Below are 24,069 nucleotides of genomic sequence, written 5' to 3'. Positions count from 1 at the left end.
AGCAGACAAAGTTCAAGTTTAACCTAGGATGCTGTCCCATTGCCGCCGGCGGTAGTGGAGTCAGCTTCGACATCCTTGTCGGAGAGAACTGACGCCGGCCGGAGTTCAAGCCCAGGTATAGTATGGAACCGGGACTTAATCCCGGTGGTAAAAGTTCTAAAGCCTAAAATTACTGACGATTGTTTATTGTTGATTGTTGATTGTTGATTGTTAATTGAACACAAACAGACATACAAAAATACACTTTTCTTTTAACATAAAAGAAAGACCAACATGGGTCACACACGTCTTGTAGTAGTTATGGGGTTATAATTAAATGTCCCACCAAAATTTAACGACGTGGGAGAACTCTTTTTTTCCTTTAACATACGAAAAAGACCAACGAGAAACCAACTAACAACTGAAAGTTATGAGGTGGTAGTATCAAATGTCCCACCAAAAAATTCCCGACCTGAGAGTCGAACTTACGCCTTAAAATTCTGAAAGGTTTAAGCATATTCTCAAGCAAAAAAAAAAAAAAACTAAAGTTGAACCCACGTCTCAAATCTATGGTAATTGACAATCTTAATTTAGTCACGGCAATAAAAAAAAAAAACTGGGAAAACTGGGAATCGAACCCATATCTTAAAGTTATACAAATTTGAAAAAAAAAAAAATATTTCGAGCCTGGGAATCAAACTCACGTCCCAAACCCAACAAATCTGAATCCGATTTGTACCAAATCAGAGCAGACAAAGTTCAAGTTTAACCTAGGATGCTGTCCCATTGCCGCCGGCGGTAGTGGAGTCAGCTTCAGCATCCTTGTCGAAGAGAACTGACGCCGGCCGGAGTTCAAGCCCAGGTATAGTATGGAACCGGGACTTAATCCCGGTGGTAAAAGTTCTATAGCCAAAAATGACTGACGATTGTTGATTGTTGATTGTTGATTGTTAATTGAACACAAACAGACATACAAAAATACACTTTTCTTTTAACATAAAAGAAAGACCAACATGGGTCACACACGTCTTGTAGTAGTTATGGGGTTATAATTAAATGTCCCACCAAAATTTAACGACGTGGGAGAACTCTTTTTTTCCTTTAACATACGAAAAAGACCAACGAGAAACCAACTAACAACTGAAAGTTATGAGGTGGTAGTATCAAATGTCCCACCAAAAAATTCCCGACCTGAGAGTCGAACTTACGCCTTAAAATTCTGAAAGGTTTAAGCATATTCTCAAGCAAAAAAAAAAAAAAAACTAAAGTTGAACCCACGTCTCAAATCTATGGTAATTGACAATCTTAATTTAGTCACGGCAATAAAAAAATAAAAAAAATGGGAAAACTGGGAATCGAACCCATATCTTAAAGTTATACAAATTTGAAAAAAAAAAAAAATATTTCGAGCCTGGGAATCGAACTCACGTCCCAAACCCAACAAATCTGAATCCGATTTGTACCAAATCAGAGCAGACAAAGTTCAAGTTTAACCTAGGATGCTGTCCCATTGCCGCCGGCGGTAGTGGAGTCAGCTTCGACATCCTTGTCGGAGAGAACTGACGCCGGCCGGAGTTCAAGCCCAGGTATAGTATGGAACCGGGACTTAATCCCGGTGGTAAAAGTTCTAAAGCCAAAAATTACTGACGATTGTTTATTGTTGATTGTTGATTGTTGATTGTTAATTGAACACAAACAGACATACAAAAATACACTTTTCTTTTAACATAAAAGAAAGACCAACATGGGTCACACACGTCTTGTAGTAGTTATGGGGTTATAATTAAATGTCCCACCAAAATTTAACGACATGGGAGAACTCTTTTTTTCCCTTAACATACGAAAAAGACCAACGAGAAACCAACTAACAACTGAAAGTTATGAGGTGGTAGTATCAAATGTCCCACCAAAAAATTCTCGACCTGAGAGTCGAACTTACGTCTTAAAATTCTGCAAGGTTTAAGCATATTCTCAAGCAAAAAAAAAAAAAAACTAAAGTTGAATCCACGTCTCAAATCTATGGTAATTGACAATCTTAATTTAGTCACGGCAATAAAAAAAAAAAAACTGGGAAAACTGGGTATCGAACCCATATCTTCAAGTTATACAAATTTGAAAAAAAAAATATATTTCTAGCCTGGGAATCGAACTCACGTCCCAAACCCAACAAATCTGAATCCGATTTGTACCAAATCAGAGCAGACAAAGTTCAAGTTTAACCTAGGATGCTGTCCCATTGCCGCCGGCGGTAGTGGAGTCAGCTTCAGCATCCTTGTCGAAGAGAACTGACGCCGGCCGGAGTTCAAGCCCAGGTATAGTATGGAACCGGGACTTAATCCCGGTGGTAAAAGTTCTAAAGCCAAAAATTACTGACGATTGTTAATTGAACACAAACAGACATACACAAAGTATAACACAAATACACATTTTAGGAGTATACACTTTTCTTTTAACATAAAAAAAATACCAACATGGGATTCGAACTCACGTCTTGTAGTAGTTATGGGGTTATACTTAAATGTCCCACCAAAAATTTAAATTGTACTGCGCCTATGGCTAATGAATCTGCTTTTATAGTTCCTAAGATCTTGATGGTCATATGGACGGGCAAGCGGACATGGGTAGATCGATTCAATTATTGATCCTGATCAAAAACATACATATATACTTTATATGGTCGAAAACTCTTTTCCTCTTTTCCTTTTACTTACTTTTTTTTCTTATCTACAAGTAACGGGTATAATAACAGTTACGTTTTGTTTTTGATTTATTAAAATGCATTTTTTCTACTTTTGCACTTCAGCGTTATCTTCATGTTAAGCACTATCTAAAGATGTTGTGATGGCGAAGATGGCATCCGGAGATCTATCGCTGACTAGCACGAGTAGCCAGGAGGGTAAGTCGCCGAATTCATTTAAAAAACATACCAATAGCATCCTTAATTTTAGAAGAGAGCTCGGAGTATGTGGGGTATGATAATACCCTCCGACCACCTTCCAACTCCAGCGGGAGCACCACAGCTGCCAGCATGTCCAACAACAATGGGCCCTCAAAGGGCGTCAATAGCGGAGTGGGCGTGTCGGGAATTTCCGGTGGAAACGGCGCCAATTACGATATACTGCAGGCGCAGTACAAGTCCGCACTTCTGGAGCTAACTACCCTGCGCCATCAGCATGCGAGCACCAAGCGGCGATGCGATGAGTTAGCCACCGAACTAACTTTATACCAGGAACACTACGTGGCCGATCGCAACAAGTTCACTGATATGGTGGAGGAGAGCGCCCGATTCAAACGTTTGCTGCTGGAAACCCAAAACCAACAGAGCCAGCAGGCCCAAAATGGAAACAGCCAAGTGACGCCAGTCGGCAGTGGTAATCCCTATTACTTTGGCAAGACGCAGGGATGCGATGGAAGCTGCAGTGAGAAGCTGGCCGAACTGAAGAAGGAGCGAAATATGGTCGCCGTGGAGAGGGAGAAGTACAAGAAGTCCTACATCGAGCTAGAAAAGGATCGCAATTACTACCGGGAGCGAGGCGATGAAAACCAGAAACTGAAGGTTCTGCTTTCCCAGGAGAGTAAGAATGTGCTTTCCCTTACCGAGGAACTTAATCAACTGCTCTCGGAGAAGGACAATGTGCTGCAGGAGCACCAGAAGATGTCTGACGATCTGGTGCTGGCCAACAAGGAAATTGAACGGCTGAAAAAAGACGAACAGCTTGCCAGGGCCGAAATCAAGGTTTTACAACTGGCCAACGCGGATCTTAAAAAGCGCGATCTTCTGAAGTCTCGCGATAGCTCGTGGTCGAAAGAATTTCCTAGTGGAAAGGAGCTGGAGAACAGCAAGGAACTGGAAAAGCTGCGCAAGAGCCTAGAAAAGGCTCTCTCTGAGGTGGAGCGTTCAAGCCAGGATGCCGAAGAAGCAAAGCGCGTCAGGGATTGGGCCATATCGCAACGTGAAAAGATCGTGCAGGAGCGGGATTCGGTGAAGACGCTCTGTGACAAGATGCGCCACGAGAGAGATAAAGCCATATCCGACTCGCTGATGGCCATCCGAGATAGCGAAAAGATTAAGAAGCAGAAGGACGAAGCGCAGAAGAAGATCGACTTGCTAAAAGAACAAATGGAGCAGCAGGAGCGCCAAAATCTTGACAGTAATGCATCCGGGACCCGCCGCTGTTTCCGCCCAAGCAGTTACGAGGGTGAAGATCTTCTGGAAGTAGAGCTGTCTGGCTACGAGCACACGTCCGACCTTGGCATAATCCTGGATGACAGCAACAAGCGAAAACTGGTGTGTGGCGTGACCAGCAGTTCACCCGCCTGCGGCAAGCTCAAGATCAACGATGTGATCTGCAAGGTGAACAACTTGGACTGCCAGTCCTTGTCGAAGCGGTTGGTTCTTGATGAGATCCGCGCCTGTGCTCCTCGTTCCCTCCTGCTCGTTTCCCGAACTCGTCACAGCAAGCGTCATGCCTATTCTGTTCAGCTAAAAACTAGGGACAGGGACTGCCCGCATGGCCTCCAACTGGACATGGGAGTGTTCATTGCAAAGATCGAGCAGAACACGCTGGCCTTTTACGAACCGGAGCTGGACGTTGGCGACCGAGTGTTAAGCATTAACAACAAGTCGATGGACTCGGTGCAATCAATCGAGGAAGTTATGCAGCTGCTCAATGATCCCCGCAACGATGGGCTAAATCTGTTTGCCCTTAAATACGTGCAGGATCAGTTACCCCCGGGAATGACCACCTCGTCGGCGCAGACAGATTCCATTGACTCCATGCAGCATGTTTCGATTGCCGGTGGAGGTGGAGGCAGTGGGCCCAGTAGCGCCACCAAACATCCGTCCAGGTTCGCCGAATTTTTCTTCCGAAAGCTTAAGTTCAGCAAGCCGGGCACACCAGAGGATAACTTTGAGCAGGAGCACGACGATGCCATCGCTGCTTTGGATTCTGTGCTCAGTGAAAACAGCTCTGAGAAGAGCAAGGAGAATCTGTTCAATCGCAAAAAGCGCACCAAGAAGGAGAAAGAGGCCTCCAAGAGCATGGGCACCTGGCCGCGGACCAACATCTCGCATGAAAATCCAACGGGCACCATGCGTGGCAATGAGAAGAAGCGTGCTCTGATGTCGCTTTTTACAGCGGGTCCTATCAATGTGGACAAGGATGACGAACTGATGGGTGATGTTGGGCTGCCAGAGAAGCAGCCAGCAGCGTTGATCCAGGACCAGTTGCCTCCACCGCTGCCGCCACAAATGTCGAAGCCACTGGCACACATTCGGGGATCCAACGGGGGCGCTATAAAGACGCATCCAAATCGCAATTCCAACCCGGTGAGCTCGGGAGTCTCGGCATTGTTTCCACCCGGACCCTCAAATGGAATGCCCACCACTGGTTATCCCACACATCCGAGGCATTCGCTATACGGTGTGACTGCCGAAGAGATTAGTCAAAAGCCGATTCAGCGAGCCCCTCTAATGGGCGCCAATGCCAGGGTTAAAATGCCCTCTCAGGAGCGCTACGGAACCAGGCCGCACAGTAACCATCGCCTGTCGTTAAATATCACACCCAGCGGTGATTTTTACCAGCCCAAGACCAGTGGTCAGCAGGCGCAGCAGCAAGTAATGAACGCCTCGTCGGCCTCGACGGGCTTTGGTCTAGGATCGGGATCAATGGGTGGTGGAACGGGTCCGGCGGCCGGAGAGTTTCCAGTTCGCAAGCAACAGGTTTATGACGTCTTCCATCCGCCTCCACTGCCCAAGAACAGCTCAGGATCTAATCCCAACGCCGTGTTTATGCCACTTAATCCGCCCAGAGGGAGTCACCCGCTGCCCGTTGGACAACCGCCGGACGTGGTGTCTCTGAAATCGCAGAACTCTATAGAGTCAATACTGTCTGCCAAGAGTCCCGCAATCAGCGAATACGGAATGTACGCCAAGCGCCATGTGCCCCAGGCAGTGAGGCATGTGCCGAAGTACCCGAGTGACAGCGAGAGCATTGGCTCCGGAGTTCACGGCGGATATGGCGGGTTTCTGCAGTCCACCCATATGCCAGGAAACAGACACACGCAGCTTTTCCCCACTTTTGGACCCGGGGGTCGGGGTAACCGCAGATCCAGTCCATTGACCCTGCCTTCACCCCCGCCTCAGCAGCAGTTGCAACAGCTTCCAGCGGCGACGGCACCGCACGACAGCGTTGGAATACCCACAGATCTGGACTACCATCCGCACCATCACACGCAGACCAACCCGATGCCGCATCCACACCCCCATCCGCATGCTCCATACTTGGATTACGGACACGGTCCCTATCCGTATATGGGGGTGGGCGGAGGAGTCTCGGGAGTTGGTGGAGCTATCTATGAAGGCGGAACATTTCCGCGCAAAAAAGACAATCAGCGGTTAAGGATTCCATCTAATCCCAGTGTGGCCAGCAAGAGTAGCAGTATGGTGAAGAACAGCTCTGGTAGCATCGACCACCATTATGTGACGAGCACGGGGCCAACCTCCGGAGGATCCATGTCAGCATCGTCATCGGATCGCGCACCCATGTCACTGATAAGCTCCAGTATTCACAACAGTTACGTTGCAAATATGGCAGGAGGAAATGGAACTGGATCGGGCGTAGGAGTGGGAGGAGGCGGTGGAGGTGGTAGTGGCCGCGGTTCGCCCATGCCGCAGGTCCATGTAGAGGTGCTTAGCCATGGAGGCGGCGGAAGTGGCAAGCGCAACTCCAATGTGCCTGCGGATTTTCTCTGCCCCGGAGACCTTAGAAGAGTCACCATCGACAAGCGCGACAAGTCGCTAGGTATCACAATTCAGTGCAACAACAACGGCGGCGGAATATTTGTGTCAACCGTCGCTGACAAAAGCACGGCGATGCGTGCCGGTCTCCAGGTGGGCGATCAACTCTTGGAAGTATGTGGCATTAACATGCGGGCGGCCACGCAGGAGATAGCAGCCAACGTGCTGCGTCAGTGCGGCGACTCCTTTACAATGCTCGTTCAATACAATCCGGAGAGTAAGTACATCGATCATTCCTGCCCCACAGTATCCCATCCTAATTGTAATGTCTTCCTGCAGAGTTCCCTTCAATTGAGTACGAGGGAGCGCACAATTTGGAACCAGAATCTCCCGTCAACCATTCGGGCTCTCCGACTCCGCGCAACTCTCCGCGTCCTCCTGCCCGCAACTCGCTCTTCCCGTTGCCGATGCAACCGCAGGCTCCATCAACAAGATCTGGCTCGAGAGCCCCGCTGTCGCATCAGTCGATTAAGGATCAGAGCTTCACCGACAGCCTGGAGAACCAGTCGGATATCAGCAGCAGCCAGGACATGCCTTCATCGGCGGCCACTACCACCACAACGACTGCCTCCGCCACGTCGACGGTGTATGATGAGGAACCCAAGCCATCCTTGCCGCCGCCACCTGCATCCGTTCCAGCAGAGAGTACGTAGCCACCACTCTACACCCACTACTAACCACACTCCCATGGTAGTAGCATGTTCCCATAGTTCGATCCTTCGACGGAGAAGGTAACCGTGCAGCAGGAAGTGTTTCCGGCTGTATAAGGTACATACTCTCAGGGTCGTAAAGAACAAGGATTTTATATTAAAAGACTCGATTTACATATGCCAAAAAGGAAAAACCTTTTTATATTTTGTTCGCCACATAAATTATTACAACAATCCAAAATCTGTAATCTATAGAAAACATATGTACAGAACCAAATTCCGAAACGAAAGTGTATCTGCGTTAGTTTCACATATATACTGCGTATCACAGCTTCCTTCCTACTAACAACACCATCCATCTTTCATATGTTGAACATGACATGAAATCAAATTTCTATTCCAGCTCTTAGGTATGTCACTCTGCACATGGACAAGTCGAAGAACCTGGGAATTAAGCTATTTGGGGGCAACAAAGTGGGCATCTATGTGCACGACGTCGCGGCGGGATCGCCTTCTGATCATGCAGGAATTCGCAAAGGCGACCAAATACTGGAGTACAATGGTGTGGATCTAAGCGGAGTCACCGCTGAGCAGGCGGCCAATGAGATTTCAAAGCTTACGGATACGGTCACCATGTTGGTGCAGAATAAATTACACAGTACGTAGCGAATCCTTCGGTGTTGATTCCAGATTATTGTATTTATTATTATACAATGTATTCCCTGCAGCCCTAAAGCAAATTAAAGACGAGCCTGGCGACTCCTTTTATATTCGCGTGGGGTTTGACCGGACTGGTGAGTTAAACGAGGACGATTTGCGTTTTGTTAAGGACGAGGTGCTCTACGTGGACAATACTGTTTTTAATGGGACCTTTGGTTTGTGGCGAGCCTGGAAGCTTGATGCGATGGGCCATCGAAAGGAGTGCGGCATAATACCCAGTCAAATGAAGTACGTTTCCAAATTACTTAAATTCAATAGGCATTTTGGTATTTTATTAGCAAATATTGTATCTTCGCAGGGTGGAAGAGGAACTGCGATCGGGTGAGGTGGTGGAATGTGATACGGGAACTGCCAGACGCGGCAGCACATCGGCCAGGAGATCATTTTTTCGTCGCAAAAAAAACCAGCGCAGCTCGTCCCGCGACTCCACGGAGATTGCCAGTTTCAGCAACACACAGCTTAGCTTCTTTCCAGACTTAGGTCTGCTCAACGATGATGGTGGAGCTCTTAGCTACCAGCGTGTAGAGCTTTTAGATTGTACGTAATTATCTATGAAAACTTGAAGAAGTAAGCTAATGTACACGCCACCTTCTAGCGCCCATTCGCCGACCCGTGCTGATCATCGGACCGTTGTCCGAGTGTCTTATGGTTCGCCTTACCATTGACTTCTCCAACCTCTTCAAACTGTGCGAGGTGACGGCCATGGACTGTTCGCAGGAGGCCATGGAGGAGGGTCTGAAAGAAAACATCTTTGTCGATTACCGGCGGAGGGACAACAAGTTTGAATGCACCACCGTTGAGGCAATTAGCAATGCCTGTAAAAATGTACGTTATTTCTGTAATTTCCCAACATCTTTTTAAGCTTTAAATATCCCTTACAGGATCGACGTCACTGCATCCTTGACGTTTCCATCTCCGCCGTGGAGCGTCTGCAGCGCCTACAAATCTATCCCATTGTCCTCTTGCTGCGCTTTAAGTCCGCCAAACAAATCCGCGATATTCGTGACTTTGGCACCGACAAAATCTCAGCCAAGGCGGCTAAGGAGATGTACGAGCGGGCCATGAAGCTCGAGACCGACTACAAGCAGTACATATCAGGTATGTGCTTATAACTTCATCAATCAGAATTCAACGTAAATTATGTAATCTTGATTATAATTATTATATTTTTTTGCAGCCGTGATACCCGGCGTCAGTATCAAGCACATGTGCACCCAAATCAAGGATGCCGTCGACAAGGAGCAGGACAAGCTGCTTTGGGTGCCCGTTTCGAGTGGCTGATCCGATCGGATAGCCGCCTAGACAATTTGGACTTTGGAGCATCCTAATTTAAGTTATTAGCACACAACGCGACACTAACGATTAGTATTTTCAATGCGCATCAATAGTATCAAGTTTGTATTTGTTTTGTTCAACGCAGAGTATTCAATTGGCGCCAACTTGCAACTTAGTAGTTAGGGCGCGGTATTTCTACCTGTTTCTTGTCTCTGTCACCTAATTAATGTCTATAGACTTACTCTATATTTGCGGTTAGTCTGACCGCTCTGACAGCAAAATATGGTCAGCTTTTATCACAAACATGGAAAATGCTTCCACAATTTATATATCTTATTTATATATACCGTTTGGAACTAGATTTTCTTCTCTGGCGGCATTCTACGCCGAAAGTCTGTTTGTATGCAATTAATTATTATTGTTATAATTGTAAGTCAACGCAACTATGTTTTTTATTATTTACCCAAACGTTTCGATAAACTCGGTGGCAATAGAGTGTGGCTTTAAACCCTTCAACTGTTCAACTGTGTATATTAAATAGTTTCGACTAATCCAATTTCCTTTGAGAACTGCTTCAAAATCAAGCTTTACTTAAAACTTTTCTTATTCTGGCAACTGCCTTTGCCCGACTATGAAATTAAAAACTCGACTAGTTAGGCAACACAAGAAGATTTATTTAAATGAGTGATAGACAAAATGCTATCACTAGTCTTAAGTGGTTAATGGTTAAACTGAAATGAAGTGCCTTCAATGCCTTCAAATAGCTAAAAAAAAAGAAAACCTTTACTACAAAACACATACAATTTATAAATCTAATTTATCATCGTACCCTTGTATACATTAAAGAGTAAACAGTAATATATCAACGTATTAAATACAATAAAATCTATTTTTTACATAAGCATTCTATATACCGACTACATGTTGCAAAGAGAGGATTTGGGGTTTATGTTATGGCCACGTTTATGGTTATGCTTACGTCTATAATCTGAATAAATAAATACATAAATCTAATAAATACCATCGTACGCAGCTCAATGGCCGCAATGCGTTCGTAAGTATTTCAAGGTACATTCGCTCTGCAGGTTTTTCTGTAAATTGGGCATTATGCTGGACTATATTTACATTAACATAACGCCGCCCTTATGAGTTAGTTTAAAGTTATAACTAATTAATTAACTGATCAAAGAATGATTGAAGGACTAACTAGAATTCGTTAAGAAAAGTATTGCTTAATTCCATAAGACTTAACACTACTGTACAATTGGTCGCAGAGGGGAATTAAATGGGGTTAGTCCTCCAAGAAGTCGAATTCATCGCGTGGACGATACCACTCTTCCGTGGCATGTTCGTATATGGCCCGTTGGACCTCCGCCTCCGCCGCCTGGATGGGATCGGATTTTGGAGCATCAAATCGACTATCGGACCTTGGACTGCGTGAAGTCGCCCGGAACTCCATTGGTATATTGTAGCACTTGCATATGCAGCTCGAGGGGAATCTGAACCAGTCGGAGAATATGCCGCGGCACTCATTATGCGGATCGTAGGCCAACAATCTGTGGAGGCGGTACTGCTGCTCACATCTGCAACCATCGCGGCAGAACATCTGCTTGAATTCGTGGGTGCACTTCTCCCAGTGGACGTACTGCTCGAAGGGATACAGGTTAAGAAGGGCTAAGACCTCGCCGCGGGTATTGTTTGCCCAAAATGGAGCAACCACTTCATCCTTGACGGGACAGGCATTTCTGAAATAAGATCAATATTATTATTTTTTGATTGGCAAATCAATGGGTCATATTCTTACACTCCACGCAAGTTGCTAGCCACGGCCACGGGCTCTTGCTTCATGGCATCCTGGAACAGCTGACCCTCCCTTAGCAGTCCAGACTTGCTGGCGCTTCCGCTCGAGCTTCCCGCTGGAGATCCTCCCGCCGGAGGAGGTGGAGCACTTGTACTGCTGGTGGCCAAGGGTCTGCGCAGCTTCTCCGGGCTGAAAAGACCGCTGGAGGTGCCGGAGAAGAGCGAGGCGAAGCTGACGGGCGTGGTCACGGATACGGGTGAGTACTTGGTTACATTGCGGCGCATCAGCAAGGTTGCTGTTGTTGTGGTTGGTGCCGATATGGTGCTGGAGACCTTTTGACTGGCTGCTGTGGTGGTTGCCTCTGCCGGTTTCCTTTTTCTGATGGGTAAAGTTGTCGAGCTCTTGGCCACAGATGTGGGCTTCACTGTTGTGGCAGTGGGTGGTTCTTGTGATGGATTTGCCTCTGCGCTTAGATTACGAAGCCCCAACTGTGGGGAGTCAATGATCTGTATATTTTCACCTGCTCCGGACGAAGGTTTGGCGGTGGAAGTGGTTGATGGAGCTGAAGAGGACACTACTTCGTAGACACTGTTCGACTCTGGACTGGGCTGGATTTCCACTATGTCGGTTTCTACTTCGGATTTTTCGTGTAAAGGTGGCGCAGTTCCTTTAGTAGTACTTATCGTACTATTGGTATTGCCAGGCGTTGTGTTGGTGACCTCATTTGGAATTTGGTCCGTAGAGCTACTTACTGTTTCGGGAGCAGTTGTTGTGGTTGTCGTAGCCTTAGTCGTACTTGTGGCAATTGTGGAGACTGGTCGAAAATGTGGCTCCATTAGCACATCGTTGCCCTTGAAGCTCCCGAAATCTTCCCGGTCACGATCGCGATCACGATCTCTGCTGTTCATCAGATATTTGGCACTCCGCCGACCGCCATCCTTGCTGTATCGCTCCGCTGCCTCCTCAATGTCGTCCGCGTCCACCTCGTTGTTCTGGATCTCGTCCCGCAGAATGGAAATGTGCCTGACATCGCCGTACATGCGCTTCATCAGGCCCTGGTTCTCGTGCACGAATCGCCGTACAGCGTGCCACGGATAAGCGGATCCGGGCAGGTGGCAGAAGGCCTGCTGACCCAGGTCGCATGGAATCGCAGCCAGCATCTGGGCGCGACCACGTCGCGATATCTTCCCATTGGGACTGCAGGAGTTGGCCGAGTCAAAGCCAAATCCGGCGGAAGCCAGCGGAAGAGTCACCGCCAGTAGCATCAGCAAACACCAGATGACCTCGCTCTGCAAGTAAAGATATTGGAAAATAGTCAAATATTTTATTAAGTTAATATTTAAATTCAGATAAATTTTATAGTATACAACTATATATCTGAAAATGCAAAAGTTTCACTTCTTGTATACTTTAGCTGTATGTTACTTTACACATTTCCTGCTTTTCGAAAGGCCTTTCTTTCCACCTGCATTTATGGTACAAATGACCCCACCAGCTAATGGAAGTACTCAGCAGCTCCAGCTGAGCAGAGGAAATCTTAATTGAAACGACAATCGCTGCCTGATAAGCAAATGGCGTGACGCTAAAACTTCAGTTTTTGTTGCAGCATGTTTGGTGGAACAAACATCGAGTGGGCTCAATGCACCTGGACCAGAGGAGTGACTGAATGGCGGCCGCTGGGCGGCTCTCACTCGGCCAAATCGAATGGCCAGAGCCAAACACTCAACTGCAGCCGGTAGAAAATCAAATTTTACTTTCACGCAAAGCCAACTGGACAATCACAAGTCATAAAAATGATCGATGTGCATTTGCATCCCACCTTCATAGTGCAACGGCAGAGAGAATGGCCGCAATTTCAGCAATCATTACACGCAGATAAAGTTTTGAACTTTTTAAGAACTTGATTTAATTACATACAAGTAGACAACGGCTTCATATTATGTATATGTATATATTTTAATACAAGAGCATGCAATTTAAAGATAATACTACTTTTTCTTAATATGACGTGATATCAACGTGTTTTTCTCACTGCATGGATACCACCACGCCAGACTAACCGCCGTCGGAGCCACATCACCCCGTCGAAACCTGCACCACCCCGCACCACACGAGTGGCTGACCGACCAGCAACCGGCAGCTGGCGGCGGACAACTTGCAACTGGACAACACCGGCCACTGGCAGCCGGCGAAGTGAAATGCAAAGAGCAATCAAAAGCGAAATGGGTTACCCAAGTAAAAGTAAAATGCGGCGCGAGCTGGAAAAATCATCGCATTTCCATTCCATTCTCCATCTCCACCTCCACTTCCCGCGCCCTGGGGCCCTTTCAACTTTCCTTTTCGGTTGCACAATTGCCGCCCAAAAGCCGGGAATATTGGGCTACAATATTCGGCCGGTCCTAATAGGGTCTCTCGGACTCTGAATCTTCGCTCTTTCTTTACAGACCGAAGCGAACCGAACCGGTTGGCCAAAAATCATATGCACTCGGTTTATATATCGTATATATGGCGAGCACATATCGATCGCGGGTGATTCACGAAACGAAAAGAAAGTGATCGTCTCCCTTGGCGGAAGTGTGCCCAAAATGTAAGCTCAACACGATTTGCCATGCGGTTAGGTAATAATGACTATTGATCTGAGTTTTGTTTCGGGAAAATTCCAGCATCATTAGCATACGTAGGCAAGGTCAACGCTTAAGATACTTCGTAATATTTTCCGGTACATTTATGAATATGGTTAAGAAAACAAAGTTTTAAGTAATAATTAATATATAAAAAAATCCACAGTTTTTCAGAATTTGCATTCAGATTTTAATTTAATATAGATAATACATTTAAGGTCGAATGTCTTCTCCAAAGTAATGATACCAATCATCTGCTGCACTAATTTATTTAATTTATTTAAAAATGTAGTTATAAAAAGTTGAAAGTCTTCTCGGTTTCTCTGAAGAGATTCAGCAAACTATAATTATTCTCACACATCATGTACTCAAACGAAATTTAAATATCAATGACATGGTGGAATTCCTTCTAGCGCTAACACCCTTTTCTCCAATTTGGAAAAGTACTACAATCAAGTGCTCCACAGCACCCAGACCATGGCAATTATGAGAAGAAAGTGATCTGAGGTCGGAGTCGGAAACCCGAGGATGAGACCGCAACTTGGGTGCGAAACAAATGGCTCACCGCGAACTAATTTGTGTTGAAAATCAAATCAGGTCAGACCGCAAGAGAAGAAGACGCCTGAAATGGAAAGCAGAATTACTTTCGCTTTGTTCGGCTTTAAAGGTAAATAAGGCAGCTGGCATTAGTGCCGATTGTCATGTGCATCGGGACAATTAAGCCGAATCTCATTCATTAACATTGTCATAATTCTTGGAAGCGCAGAAGCCACAGGGAAACTGGAGCAAATGCTGCTGTCAGTGTCCCAAGTCGGCGAAACAAATCAATATGTCCAATCAGCCGTGAGAGCTTGCAACTGCGGCAGTCTGTGCTGGCATTATGTCTTCAATCTAGCTAGTCTCATGCGAAAGCTCAAAAACATAATTAAAATACAAAAAAAGTAACAAGAAATGATATTAAACCACTTTGGCTGAACTAAAAAAATCTTTCCTATTTAGTTAAACATTTTTTTAATAACTTCTCTTAAGTTTTCTGTGCTCAAGAAAACATTATTAAATGTTTTTTTTTTTTTATAACCATAACTATTGGTAGCAATCTGTTTTTGCTGGCTACTTATAGTTGCTTTTTGTGGCAGAACTGAGTGCGGCGACGCAGTGCCGATGCTGCGGTGCAGTGCAAATGGGCATTAAGTCAACTCGCATCGAGGAAGACATTTGTCAATCTTAGACGATGCCGAAGCTGTCGTCAGAGAAACGTATTGCAACACTTTAATGTGTCAGCGACTTTCTACGAAAACCCAGTCCGCACGGTGGGCAGGAAGGGGGGTGGTCTCGAGGAGGAGAGGTTCCAGTCTATGTCTTCATTTCCCAAATACAAATACAATGTTGCCCGCAGTCAGCAGTCCGTCCAACCGATTCTCTTGGCGAGTGGCTAGAATGAATTATTTATAAATTCAATTGGCTCTGGAAATGAAGTTGATGTTACACTTAACCAAATTTGGCCTGAGCGCTGCTGTTTCTGCTAATTGCCAGGCGAGCGAGCAGCTGGCGAGTGGTGAAATTTTCCCCATCAAAACAAAAGACTCAGGCGACAAACTCGACGAGGTTGCAGGCCAGCCAAAACAAAAGACTCAGGCAACAAACTTGACTTGACTTGACTTGCTGAAGGCTCTTCATTTCCCTTCCCTGCCCAGACTCGGATAGTGCATATTCATGGCGAAATGTTAAATTAAACGCAAAAATTTCACTGATTGGACACCGCCGGAAAAGGCCGCGAACTTTGTTTCCCAATTTTGGCAAGTCGATATTTTTTGGGCAACCGATTCGCTTTCGGTTTAAGTTTTGGTCTCGGCTTTGGGCTTGGGCCAAATCCAACTAGTCGATCCCAAGCCCAAGCCGGCCGCATTGCTCTCGAAGAAAGTGAAACTTTTTATTTTATTCCGTCTCTCTCTCTTTCTTTTTCCCTCGTTTTGCTTGGGACCGGCAATGCCAGTCAGTAGAGCAAACACAGCGGAAACTTTGAGCATTTTCGTTGTTGGTTATGCTTTTATGATTGCGTAGTCATGCGTTAAAAGAAAACAAAGCCCACTCCCGGACAAGGGACAGAAGTTGTTAATATGCATAAAACGCTTAGCCCTAACGTTTATCGATTTCAACACATTTTGGGTAAAATGACGGAGACGCGTGACCATCTTTTTTTAATTGCGATTTCATTTTCATCAATGGGTTGGGGCCCAAAGGGGACACTAATTTTGAAATGAGCCCAGTTGATTGATTAATTGATTTTTGCTCAATTAAAAGGAGATTTTATTGGTTTAAATATGATCACTTTGGCTATTGCAGTCAAAGAAATAAAATTAAATTTTTAAATAGAATATATAGTAATAACACAATTGTTTTGAATTTGTTCAAGAACAAAACTGCATCACATTACACTTTTTATTATTAATGTATAATATATAATGTATTTTTTAACACTTAAAGCTATCAGTGTAATCAAACAAATCATATCACAGTTTATCGAATATTTGAATATTTGTAAGGCTATGGACATTTTGCATTGCTTGTATAATTTCTATATGTTTATTGTGGCCTGAATTTACCACCTCGAGCCTCGCTGGCAAATTTACATTTTTTTGGCTGTTGCAATTGTTAAGTTTTTGACACTTTCTTATGCAAGACGGTCGCCTTGGGCGATCCCCACTTACCGTTATTAGTCTAGTGATCGGCGATCGCCTGTCCATTTGGGTGCGCACCATTGTTTACTTTCACTCGATTGACACTCGCGTCGATGGCAAATGGCAAATGGCAATGGCAGATGCCGACTGCCGACTGCCGAATGCAAAATAGGTGCAAATAGAAATCTGTCGAAGGATTTGGCAATGTTTCACGCAGATTTCACACTCGCACGCTTACACACACTCGCTGGGCAATGAAAATTAGTGGTAAAGTCCATATTTCCATACAATTGCAAATCTTCTGCAGTTTCCGCGACCTCAGGGGTCTCGCTTCTGTTTTTTTGTTTGCTTTTTTTTTTTTTTTATTGTTTTTGTTTGGGCCGGGGCGCTTTTCCCACTGCGCCGAAATCGAGGAAATCGAGGAGAGCCACCGAAAACCGAAAAGCCTGAAATCACGTTCACACGCCTCGAACTCACGTTTACAACTGCGACGCCACCAGCGGCCGATCAAGCCCAAGTCCCACGGCAAACCGTCGGCCTCTCTCTTTCTCTTCCACCGCTTCGCACCCAGCTCCAATGCACTGAAAGAAATTGGAAATGCTTCTGGGAAAGTCAGCCTTTAAAACAAAACATCTAAAATCCTGCATTACATTGTATGTACACTTTGTCCAACTATTGTAACATTCTGTTGAGCTTCTAAAGCCATTAGAACTATCGAAAGATTATTAATAAAAAAAAATTTTGTTTATTTTTACATTTTTATATGTAAAATAAAGCGTTTAGCTTAAATAAAAAATTTGGGTTACCTTTAATTGTTATATTAATGTTTTATACTTTCATTTAAATGTGAAAATACATAGGAAAGGCTCAAAAACAAATTTGAAATTTGGAGGATATACATACATATACATATGTAAATATCTTAATCGATGTTACTGCCATTTTTCCTCCGAGTGGAGAGAAAAAAGAGTGACGAAGTAGAAGAGAAGAGAAACGCTTCTTATTTTTACTGTGCGGCTTGCTTTTGTTTTTGTCTTTTGGTTTGCTTTTGCAGGAAAACTTTTTCTTATTTATTATTCGTCGACAAACGCTGAAAAACGACCCAGCGCAAAAAAAAAAAAAAACACAGAAAACTTAAAAACAGCGGAGTGTACATCGACAAGAAAAAGAGCCACACGCAACGAGGAGTCTTCCGAAGACAGTCTTCGGTTCTCGTGTAGCTGTCGCTGCTGCTCCAATGCTCCAATGCTTCAGTGCTCCAATGTTCCGATGCGGAGAGTGCGTCTTAGTAGGTCAGTGGTGAACCCGAACATTTGTTGTTGCCTGGGCTTTGTTTTGATTCATTTGCGGCCGCTGGTGTTGCAAGTGCTGTGCTGTTGTTGCTGCCGCATATGTTGCTGCTGCTGCTGTTGCTGTTGCTGCTGCTGGCGAGGATTAGACGCCTCGTCGAGAACAGAGAGCTCGTTTTGGCGCGCATCTTCGGGACTTGATTGCGGGAACTGCAACTAGCGAGGGTTGACTGTGCCATTTTCGAATTTTTGTTTTTAAAAATCCAGAAGAATATATATATATTTTTACTTAATTAAATTTACTTTTGCACTTGATTACTTAAATATTTGTATAATTTACTATATATATATTTTTATAATATTTGCAAGTATTTTATTATTTAATGGTGAAACCTACAAATATGATATAGTATTTACTAGTTACTTTGTGCTGTCATTATCCTTTCAAATCTACAATAATAATTACAAATTGACTTACTGGTGAAACTTTTAAACACTTTTTAAATTGATAAAGTATTTAAGTAAAACAATTATTTTTATTATTAATTTGATTCTGTTAAAGCTACCCCCGCTGCCAGCAACCAACTGTTGTAAGCGGTCTTCTGTCCAGTCTGACCACGGTTTAATTATCGTTGTGTGTTTATTATGTTCTCGCCCGCCCCTCGACTTTGCCCACCGTCGACCGCCCACCGCCCACCGCCCACGTCTCTCCCTCCTGTCAACTCCGCCCACAAGACGCCGCACGAACAATATTGTAACTGCTCCTCGTCGTCCGTTTTTTATTGGCCACGAAAAGCTCCATTGAGTAAGAGTTGCGCCACCAGGTGGTGCGGTGGGTGGTGCGGCGGTGGGTTGCTTGGCGGAGATAGTTATGGTCCAGCAGTGGAGTGGGTGGTCGCTGATGGATTTTCCTCCCTTTTTCCACTTCCTTAGCTGGCCGTAAAAAACTGGTTTTTCCCCCAACAATTGCCAAATAATTGCTATTGCGAAATGTTGTGCAAAGGCGCCTGTCTGCACAGCATTCATAAGAAAAGTACCCAAGTTCGCAGCAAATCTTCGACCTTACAGATCTATGGTACTTCGAAATGTAAACATTATATATTGTTATGCGCTCCATGTTAAATGCAAACCTTGTGTTGATTTCGTGTGAGGGGCTCACGAAAAAGGAATCGTATCAGCTCGCTGCCATCGATATTTGGGTCAGAGCAAGTGAAAGTGCAAAAATAATAACTGTGGCTGCGGTTGCGCCTGAGAAGCAGGTTCACTTTACTCCAGTTGAGCGCTTTAATCGGAGGTCTGGGCCAGGAAAGTAAAGTGCGAATCGAAACTATAAGACCGTGAATGATTCGAATTTTATAATACATATATTCGAACTATATCCTTATGGCAATATTACTGAATGTTACGGAACCTTTTTTCTTAAAATTAAAATAAACGGTAATAAATTGTTAAATTGTTCCCCCATAATAAACATTCATATTACAATTACATTTAAGAATTAAATTACATTTTAAGAAGCAGTCCGATTTAAATGATACATGCAATTAAAGGTTGAACAGACCTCAATGCATAAATGATTTACTGATTTAATTTAAATCCGTTAGTTTTAACAAAAAAAAGTATCGCTGTTTCGAATCAAGCACTTACAAAATATTTTAAAACCAAAAGCTTATGAGCGAAAAGTTTGAAAAGACGTTAGATGAGTTATGTATAGTTCAGCTTCTGTCCGACTTCATGAGTGTCTTTTCAACACTGCATCTCTCATATTGCATATTGGCAACATTTTAAACAGTAAACATAATTTTGAAATTGATTTAAAATGCATAAAGAAAGCTTTTCAGATTGGAAACGAGCTTTAAAACTGGAAAAGTTTATAAAATAAAACGACGATAAAAGAATTTATAGTGTGGCAACGCTGCCACCATCAATCTGGTAGCACTGCGAGCCGCACTAAGCAGCTGTTTTTATAGGAGTCAACAAATTAAACTATTTTAGAATTCTAATTGAAAACAATGGACTTTCCGGATAAAATGGACATGGAGAACGAGAGGGTACTGAAGCTGATATTCCCCGACGGAGTGCCAGGTGAGTGCACCATCGTTAGCCGCCAGAGTGGGCAGAGAATTTATGTTTTGTGTACCGAACCCAACAGACAACCTGCGTGGCAATCCGGAGCTGGATAATTACCTGGCCAAACTGGGCACGTGCAAGGTGGAGCAGCTGAAGAAGGAGCAGACGCGGCTGGCGGAAGAGGCGCGCACTATACTGGAGCAGACGCAGGACCTGGCCATCTCCAATTACAGGACCTTTATCACCACGGCGGAGAACTCGCGTTCGATTTTCAGCGAGTTCCTGCGGTCGGAGCAGCAACTGGACACACTAGTGTCCAAGCTGCCCGACCTGAGTGTCCAGTGCGAGCGCTTCTTGCAGGATTCCGCCGAGCTGAATGAGCAACGGCGATTGAATTCCATTACTCTGCAAAAGAACGCCCAATTGCTGGAAGTTCTGGAACTGCCGCAGCTCATGGAGCGCTGCATCCGCGAGGGGCGCTACGAGGAGGCTCTGGAACTGGCCGCCTACGCCACCCGTTTGGGTCAGCACCAGGGACACATTCCCGTGGTCACAGTGCGTTGTCATTTAGCTACCTTTGCTGTATTCTCTAAGCGAATCCTTTCAGAGTATTGTGCGTTCGGTGGAAGCTCTGTGGCACACGATGCTGGTGCAGCTGGTTGCACAACTGCGCACGGATCTCCAGCTACCCAAGTGCTTGCAAATCGTGGGCTATCTTCGACGTATGCAGGCATTTGGAGACAACGAACTGCGACTTAAGTTTCTGCAGGCAAGGGACGCGTGGCTGACCTCTTGCCTGGAGGCCATACCTACTGGAGATGGTTAGTGTGAAGTTCGTATAAGTAGCGAACCCTCTAACAGCAATTTTAATTATGTTCACAGCCCAGCAGCACCTTTCCAAAACGATCGAGATCACTCGTATAAATCTGTTCAATATAATCACCCAGTATCGCGCAATTTTCCCGGAAGACGAGGGCACTCTAAAGACTCAGAGTTCTTTAAGGCCGCTGCAGGGCGTCAGCTGCAACGGAGACAGACTTTTCCAGGCCTGGCTGCACAATAAGGTTGTTACTGCTTGACTGGTTTATTTAAATGTATACTACTTCCTGTCTACTTCCTTAGATCAACGACTTCTTGCTGACTCTGGAACGCGATCTACAACTAGGAGTTGGATCCGTCGAAACCGTGCTTGGCCAGTGCATGTATTTTGGACTCTCATTTAGTCGCGTGGGCGCTGATTTTCGTGCGCTTATGGCACCTATTTTTGTAGCCGTGATCCGCCGTCGCTTTGAGAGCAGTGTGGAGCAGGTCGACGAGCAGTTTGAGCGGGAACTGGAGAAATACACCTTAATCAACAAGGTGGCGCTGCACTCTCACGCCCGCAAGCAGGTTGATCCCGAGCAGGAGTCCTATGCTCCGCCCGAGACTCTGTTGGACTTCTATCCACTAGCCGCTTTGTGTAATGGCTATCTAAGTGCCTTGAACGAGCTGCGCCTGTGTGCTCCTTTGGCGCTGGCCACCGATGTTACCCGCTGTCTGCAGCACTCCCTGCAACAGGCTGCGCAGCGTGTGCTTGCCTTTTATCGGCAGGAGCAGCAGGCCTTCGCCGGCAGCGAACGAGAGGCATTTGTTCGGCTCTGCTCATGTCTGGCTTACGACCTGGTACCCTACATTCAGCGGTGTATCCACGGAGTGTTCCCCCCGCAGTCGCTAACCGTGCATTTGGGCATTAGCTTGCTCCAGCTGGAGCAACAGCAGCTCACCTACTTGCAGCAGACTCGCATTCTGGAGCCCTTGAAGCACCTATTGCCCACCAAGGCGCTGGTGCAGCCCCAGGAAAAAGTAATGGAGGCTCAGCCAAGCGTTGGAGTACCTGTCCCTGCCGAGGGATGAAGCTATGTAAAAATATATTAGTTGTTATATATATATTCCACTATTTATAAACATACCTACCTTAAAAACTTAAAGTTTATTTACTTCAAACTTATTAAATCAAAATTCTGCATACAAGCGATATGGGATACATCTCAAAAAAGAAAAAGAAAACTTAAAATATGACTAAATTTATGTTTACGAACATACTACCGCTCACCTGATTTGGTATTGTATATATAACCTTTACAGTAACCAATGCCCAACCACTTATTCATAGACACACATAACAGCCCATTTAGCAAAAGGATGCGCGGTTCTTCCGCTAAATCGTTTTGTTAATTTTACAACTTTTCCGGCGAATAAATTCGCGAATGGTTTTCGAGTGGCGGTGGCCTTTTGTTCCGCCTGTGTGCTGACCCACTGGGGAACCCCCTTTTTTAGTGGGGGTCGCGAGGGTGTAATAATATTTTTACTTGGCCGCCCCAGCGATCAAAAAGCGGCTCGTTGCGGTTGTCCACCGCCAAAGCCAAAGCCAAAGAGTTGCAATCAGCTGCACCAACCCCCCTTCCATCTGCATGCCCCTTACTGACGCGTCGACATGGCAGCTCGGATTGGGCAGTCCGGAAAATGGTGGAAAATTGGCGGTGTGGTGGGGGCAGGGCCGCGTCTATAAGCAATTTCGCGAACAATGACTAAATTTCGGGAAAAGCGAGCGACTTTTGTTGCTGTTGTGCCACTGCTGTTGCATCTGAACGAATCTGCATGCAACGCAGTGCGCCGAAAATTGGAAAACATGGCAGCTGAATGGACAACTGCCGGAGATAAGGCATTCCACAAACGCTTGCACTGAGCAAAACAAGTTCATACTCTTTAGCATTCAAAATGTAAGAGTGAAAAGTGCCATAAACTCTTTTCAGATTAATCTTCTTATTTAAGTTACATTGATGAAAGAGTTTGCATCCTTTTCGACACCTATAAAGCAGCAGCCATTTCTTGTGGCAAACTCATTCCTTTCTTAGCAGACTTTTTTTCGAGTGTTGCGGATGGGAATAGGACATGGAAATAGGCATACACTGCTCGGCATTCAGCGGCGACTCATCGTTCAACGTCAGCGCCGGATGCGTTTGTGGCCACGGTCTTTGTGGGAGTTCCGCTTTTCGGGGGGTTGGGGGGCTTGGCTCCAAAGGAGTGGCGCACTGGGGGCATGGGTGTGGGTGGGTGTGGGTGGTGCAGTTGGGGCTTTGGACTGGGGGCATCTGTATTTTTAAGTCCACCACTAAATACAAACGAAAGCACTCAAGCACAAGTTGGCCACGATTTCCCAATCGCAGTCGCTCCCAATCTCCGGCCTACACACATACACACACACACACACACACACACACAACACATACACACACGCACATAGAGTCCGTTCAGTTTGGCCGTAGTTGAAAGTCCGTAGTCCGGACTCGTCATAGTACAAATGGAATTTGGGATTTTGATTGCGAATCGAAATAGATTTTGTGGTATTTGGCAAGCAGTGCGAGACAAGCGGCTAACAACCTGAGGTGGTGTGCGTGTGAGTGTGTGTGTGTGTATGTCTGTGTTTGCGCTGCATGCGCGTGTGCGTGTGTGTTGTGTGTTCATTTGTTACTTTGGCATGGACAACACTGCGTATACGCGCTTTATACCGTCCGTTGATTGATTGAGTTTTCGAGGCCTTTTACACGCTCGCTGCCTTCGTTTTGGCCAGCCCCCCGTTTATTTTGCATTTTTCCAAAGCTCCACCCGCCACATTTCCACATTTCCCCTTCCCCCCCTTGCCAGCGTGCCCCCTTGCCTGTTTGCATTTGAGCCTGTTTTTGCTGGCCGCTTGCCTTTCGGTTCGTTTTAATTCGTTACCAAGTTGATTTTGTTAACCTGAAAAGCCGATTTTCCACACCTGAAAAGTGTTGCCAACAAAAAAATGTCGGAGAGACAAAAACGAGATATAAAACGATATTTTCGTGCAGCTTTAGCGGCGGCAGTCTTAAATATAAGACCCATCTAATTCACCTAAGTAAAATTAAGGGTTCATTGAAAAAAAACCATTTCCCTTAAAATAAACAATTAAAATTAAGATTTCTCGTTAACCATTTGTTTCTTATTACTTTATAGAAGAAATATGGAATAAGAGATAGTTTTATATGGACATATTAAAAAATGAAAACCACCCAGAGAAAGAAGTTTCGATATTGGTTTAATATGTAAACCATTTTTGATACTAACCTACATATGGGTATAATCCATTTGAAACCGCATAAAATCGCATGACCAATTCAGATCGCCGA

At 45.1% G+C, this 24,069-nt stretch overlaps 3 protein-coding genes across 5 annotated transcripts in view; 2 read left to right on the top strand and 1 right to left on the bottom strand.

The window, feature by feature from the left end:
• The window catches only part of LOC6527272 (disks large homolog 5), a 28,572-nt gene extending 18,269 nt beyond the window's left edge, over positions 1-10,303 (top strand). The window contains exons 2-10 of one of the 3 annotated variants that reach the window (XM_015197668.3): positions 2,783-2,875; positions 2,931-6,995; positions 7,058-7,423; positions 7,832-8,086; positions 8,157-8,376; positions 8,447-8,685; positions 8,744-8,973; positions 9,030-9,246; positions 9,326-10,303. In XM_015197668.3, the coding sequence (XP_015053154.1) occupies positions 2,821-2,875; positions 2,931-6,995; positions 7,058-7,423; positions 7,832-8,086; positions 8,157-8,376; positions 8,447-8,685; positions 8,744-8,973; positions 9,030-9,246; positions 9,326-9,429 (5,751 nt within the window). In that variant the 5' untranslated portion in view covers positions 2,783-2,820 and the 3' untranslated portion in view covers positions 9,430-10,303. Of the gene's footprint in view, positions 1-2,782; positions 2,876-2,927; positions 6,996-7,057; positions 7,547-7,831; positions 8,087-8,156; positions 8,377-8,446; positions 8,686-8,743; positions 8,974-9,029; positions 9,247-9,325 lie in introns of those variants that run through there. The other 2 variants (XM_002088330.4, XR_005560392.1) reach the window with 2 other exon arrangements.
• On the bottom strand, positions 10,077-16,994 carry LOC6527271 (protein spaetzle 4). Its single transcript, XM_002088329.3, has 3 exons — positions 16,554-16,994; positions 11,228-12,513; positions 10,077-11,168 (listed from the first exon to the last, which is right to left on the bottom strand). The coding sequence occupies exons 1-3, from the start codon at positions 16,602-16,604 to the stop codon at positions 10,715-10,717; spliced, it is 1,791 nt and encodes a 596-aa protein (XP_002088365.1). The 5' UTR covers positions 16,605-16,994; the 3' UTR covers positions 10,077-10,714.
• Positions 16,995-19,738: 2,744 nt separating this feature from the next.
• On the top strand, positions 19,739-21,843 carry LOC6527270 (conserved oligomeric Golgi complex subunit 8). The gene is made up of 5 exons (XM_002088328.4): positions 19,739-19,897; positions 19,965-20,437; positions 20,490-20,703; positions 20,765-20,946; positions 21,005-21,843. The coding sequence occupies exons 1-5, from the start codon at positions 19,825-19,827 to the stop codon at positions 21,773-21,775; spliced, it is 1,713 nt and encodes a 570-aa protein (XP_002088364.1). The 5' UTR covers positions 19,739-19,824; the 3' UTR covers positions 21,776-21,843.
• Positions 21,844-24,069: the final 2,226 nt, after the last annotated feature.

Source organism: Drosophila yakuba, chromosome 2L (assembly GCF_016746365.2).
Source record: "Drosophila yakuba strain Tai18E2 chromosome 2L, Prin_Dyak_Tai18E2_2.1, whole genome shotgun sequence".
In the NCBI taxonomy this organism is placed as follows: domain Eukaryota; kingdom Metazoa; phylum Arthropoda; class Insecta; order Diptera; family Drosophilidae; genus Drosophila; species Drosophila yakuba.
The sequence above is the reverse complement of the archived record's forward strand: the minus strand, read 5'-3'. Positions and strand labels throughout refer to the sequence as shown.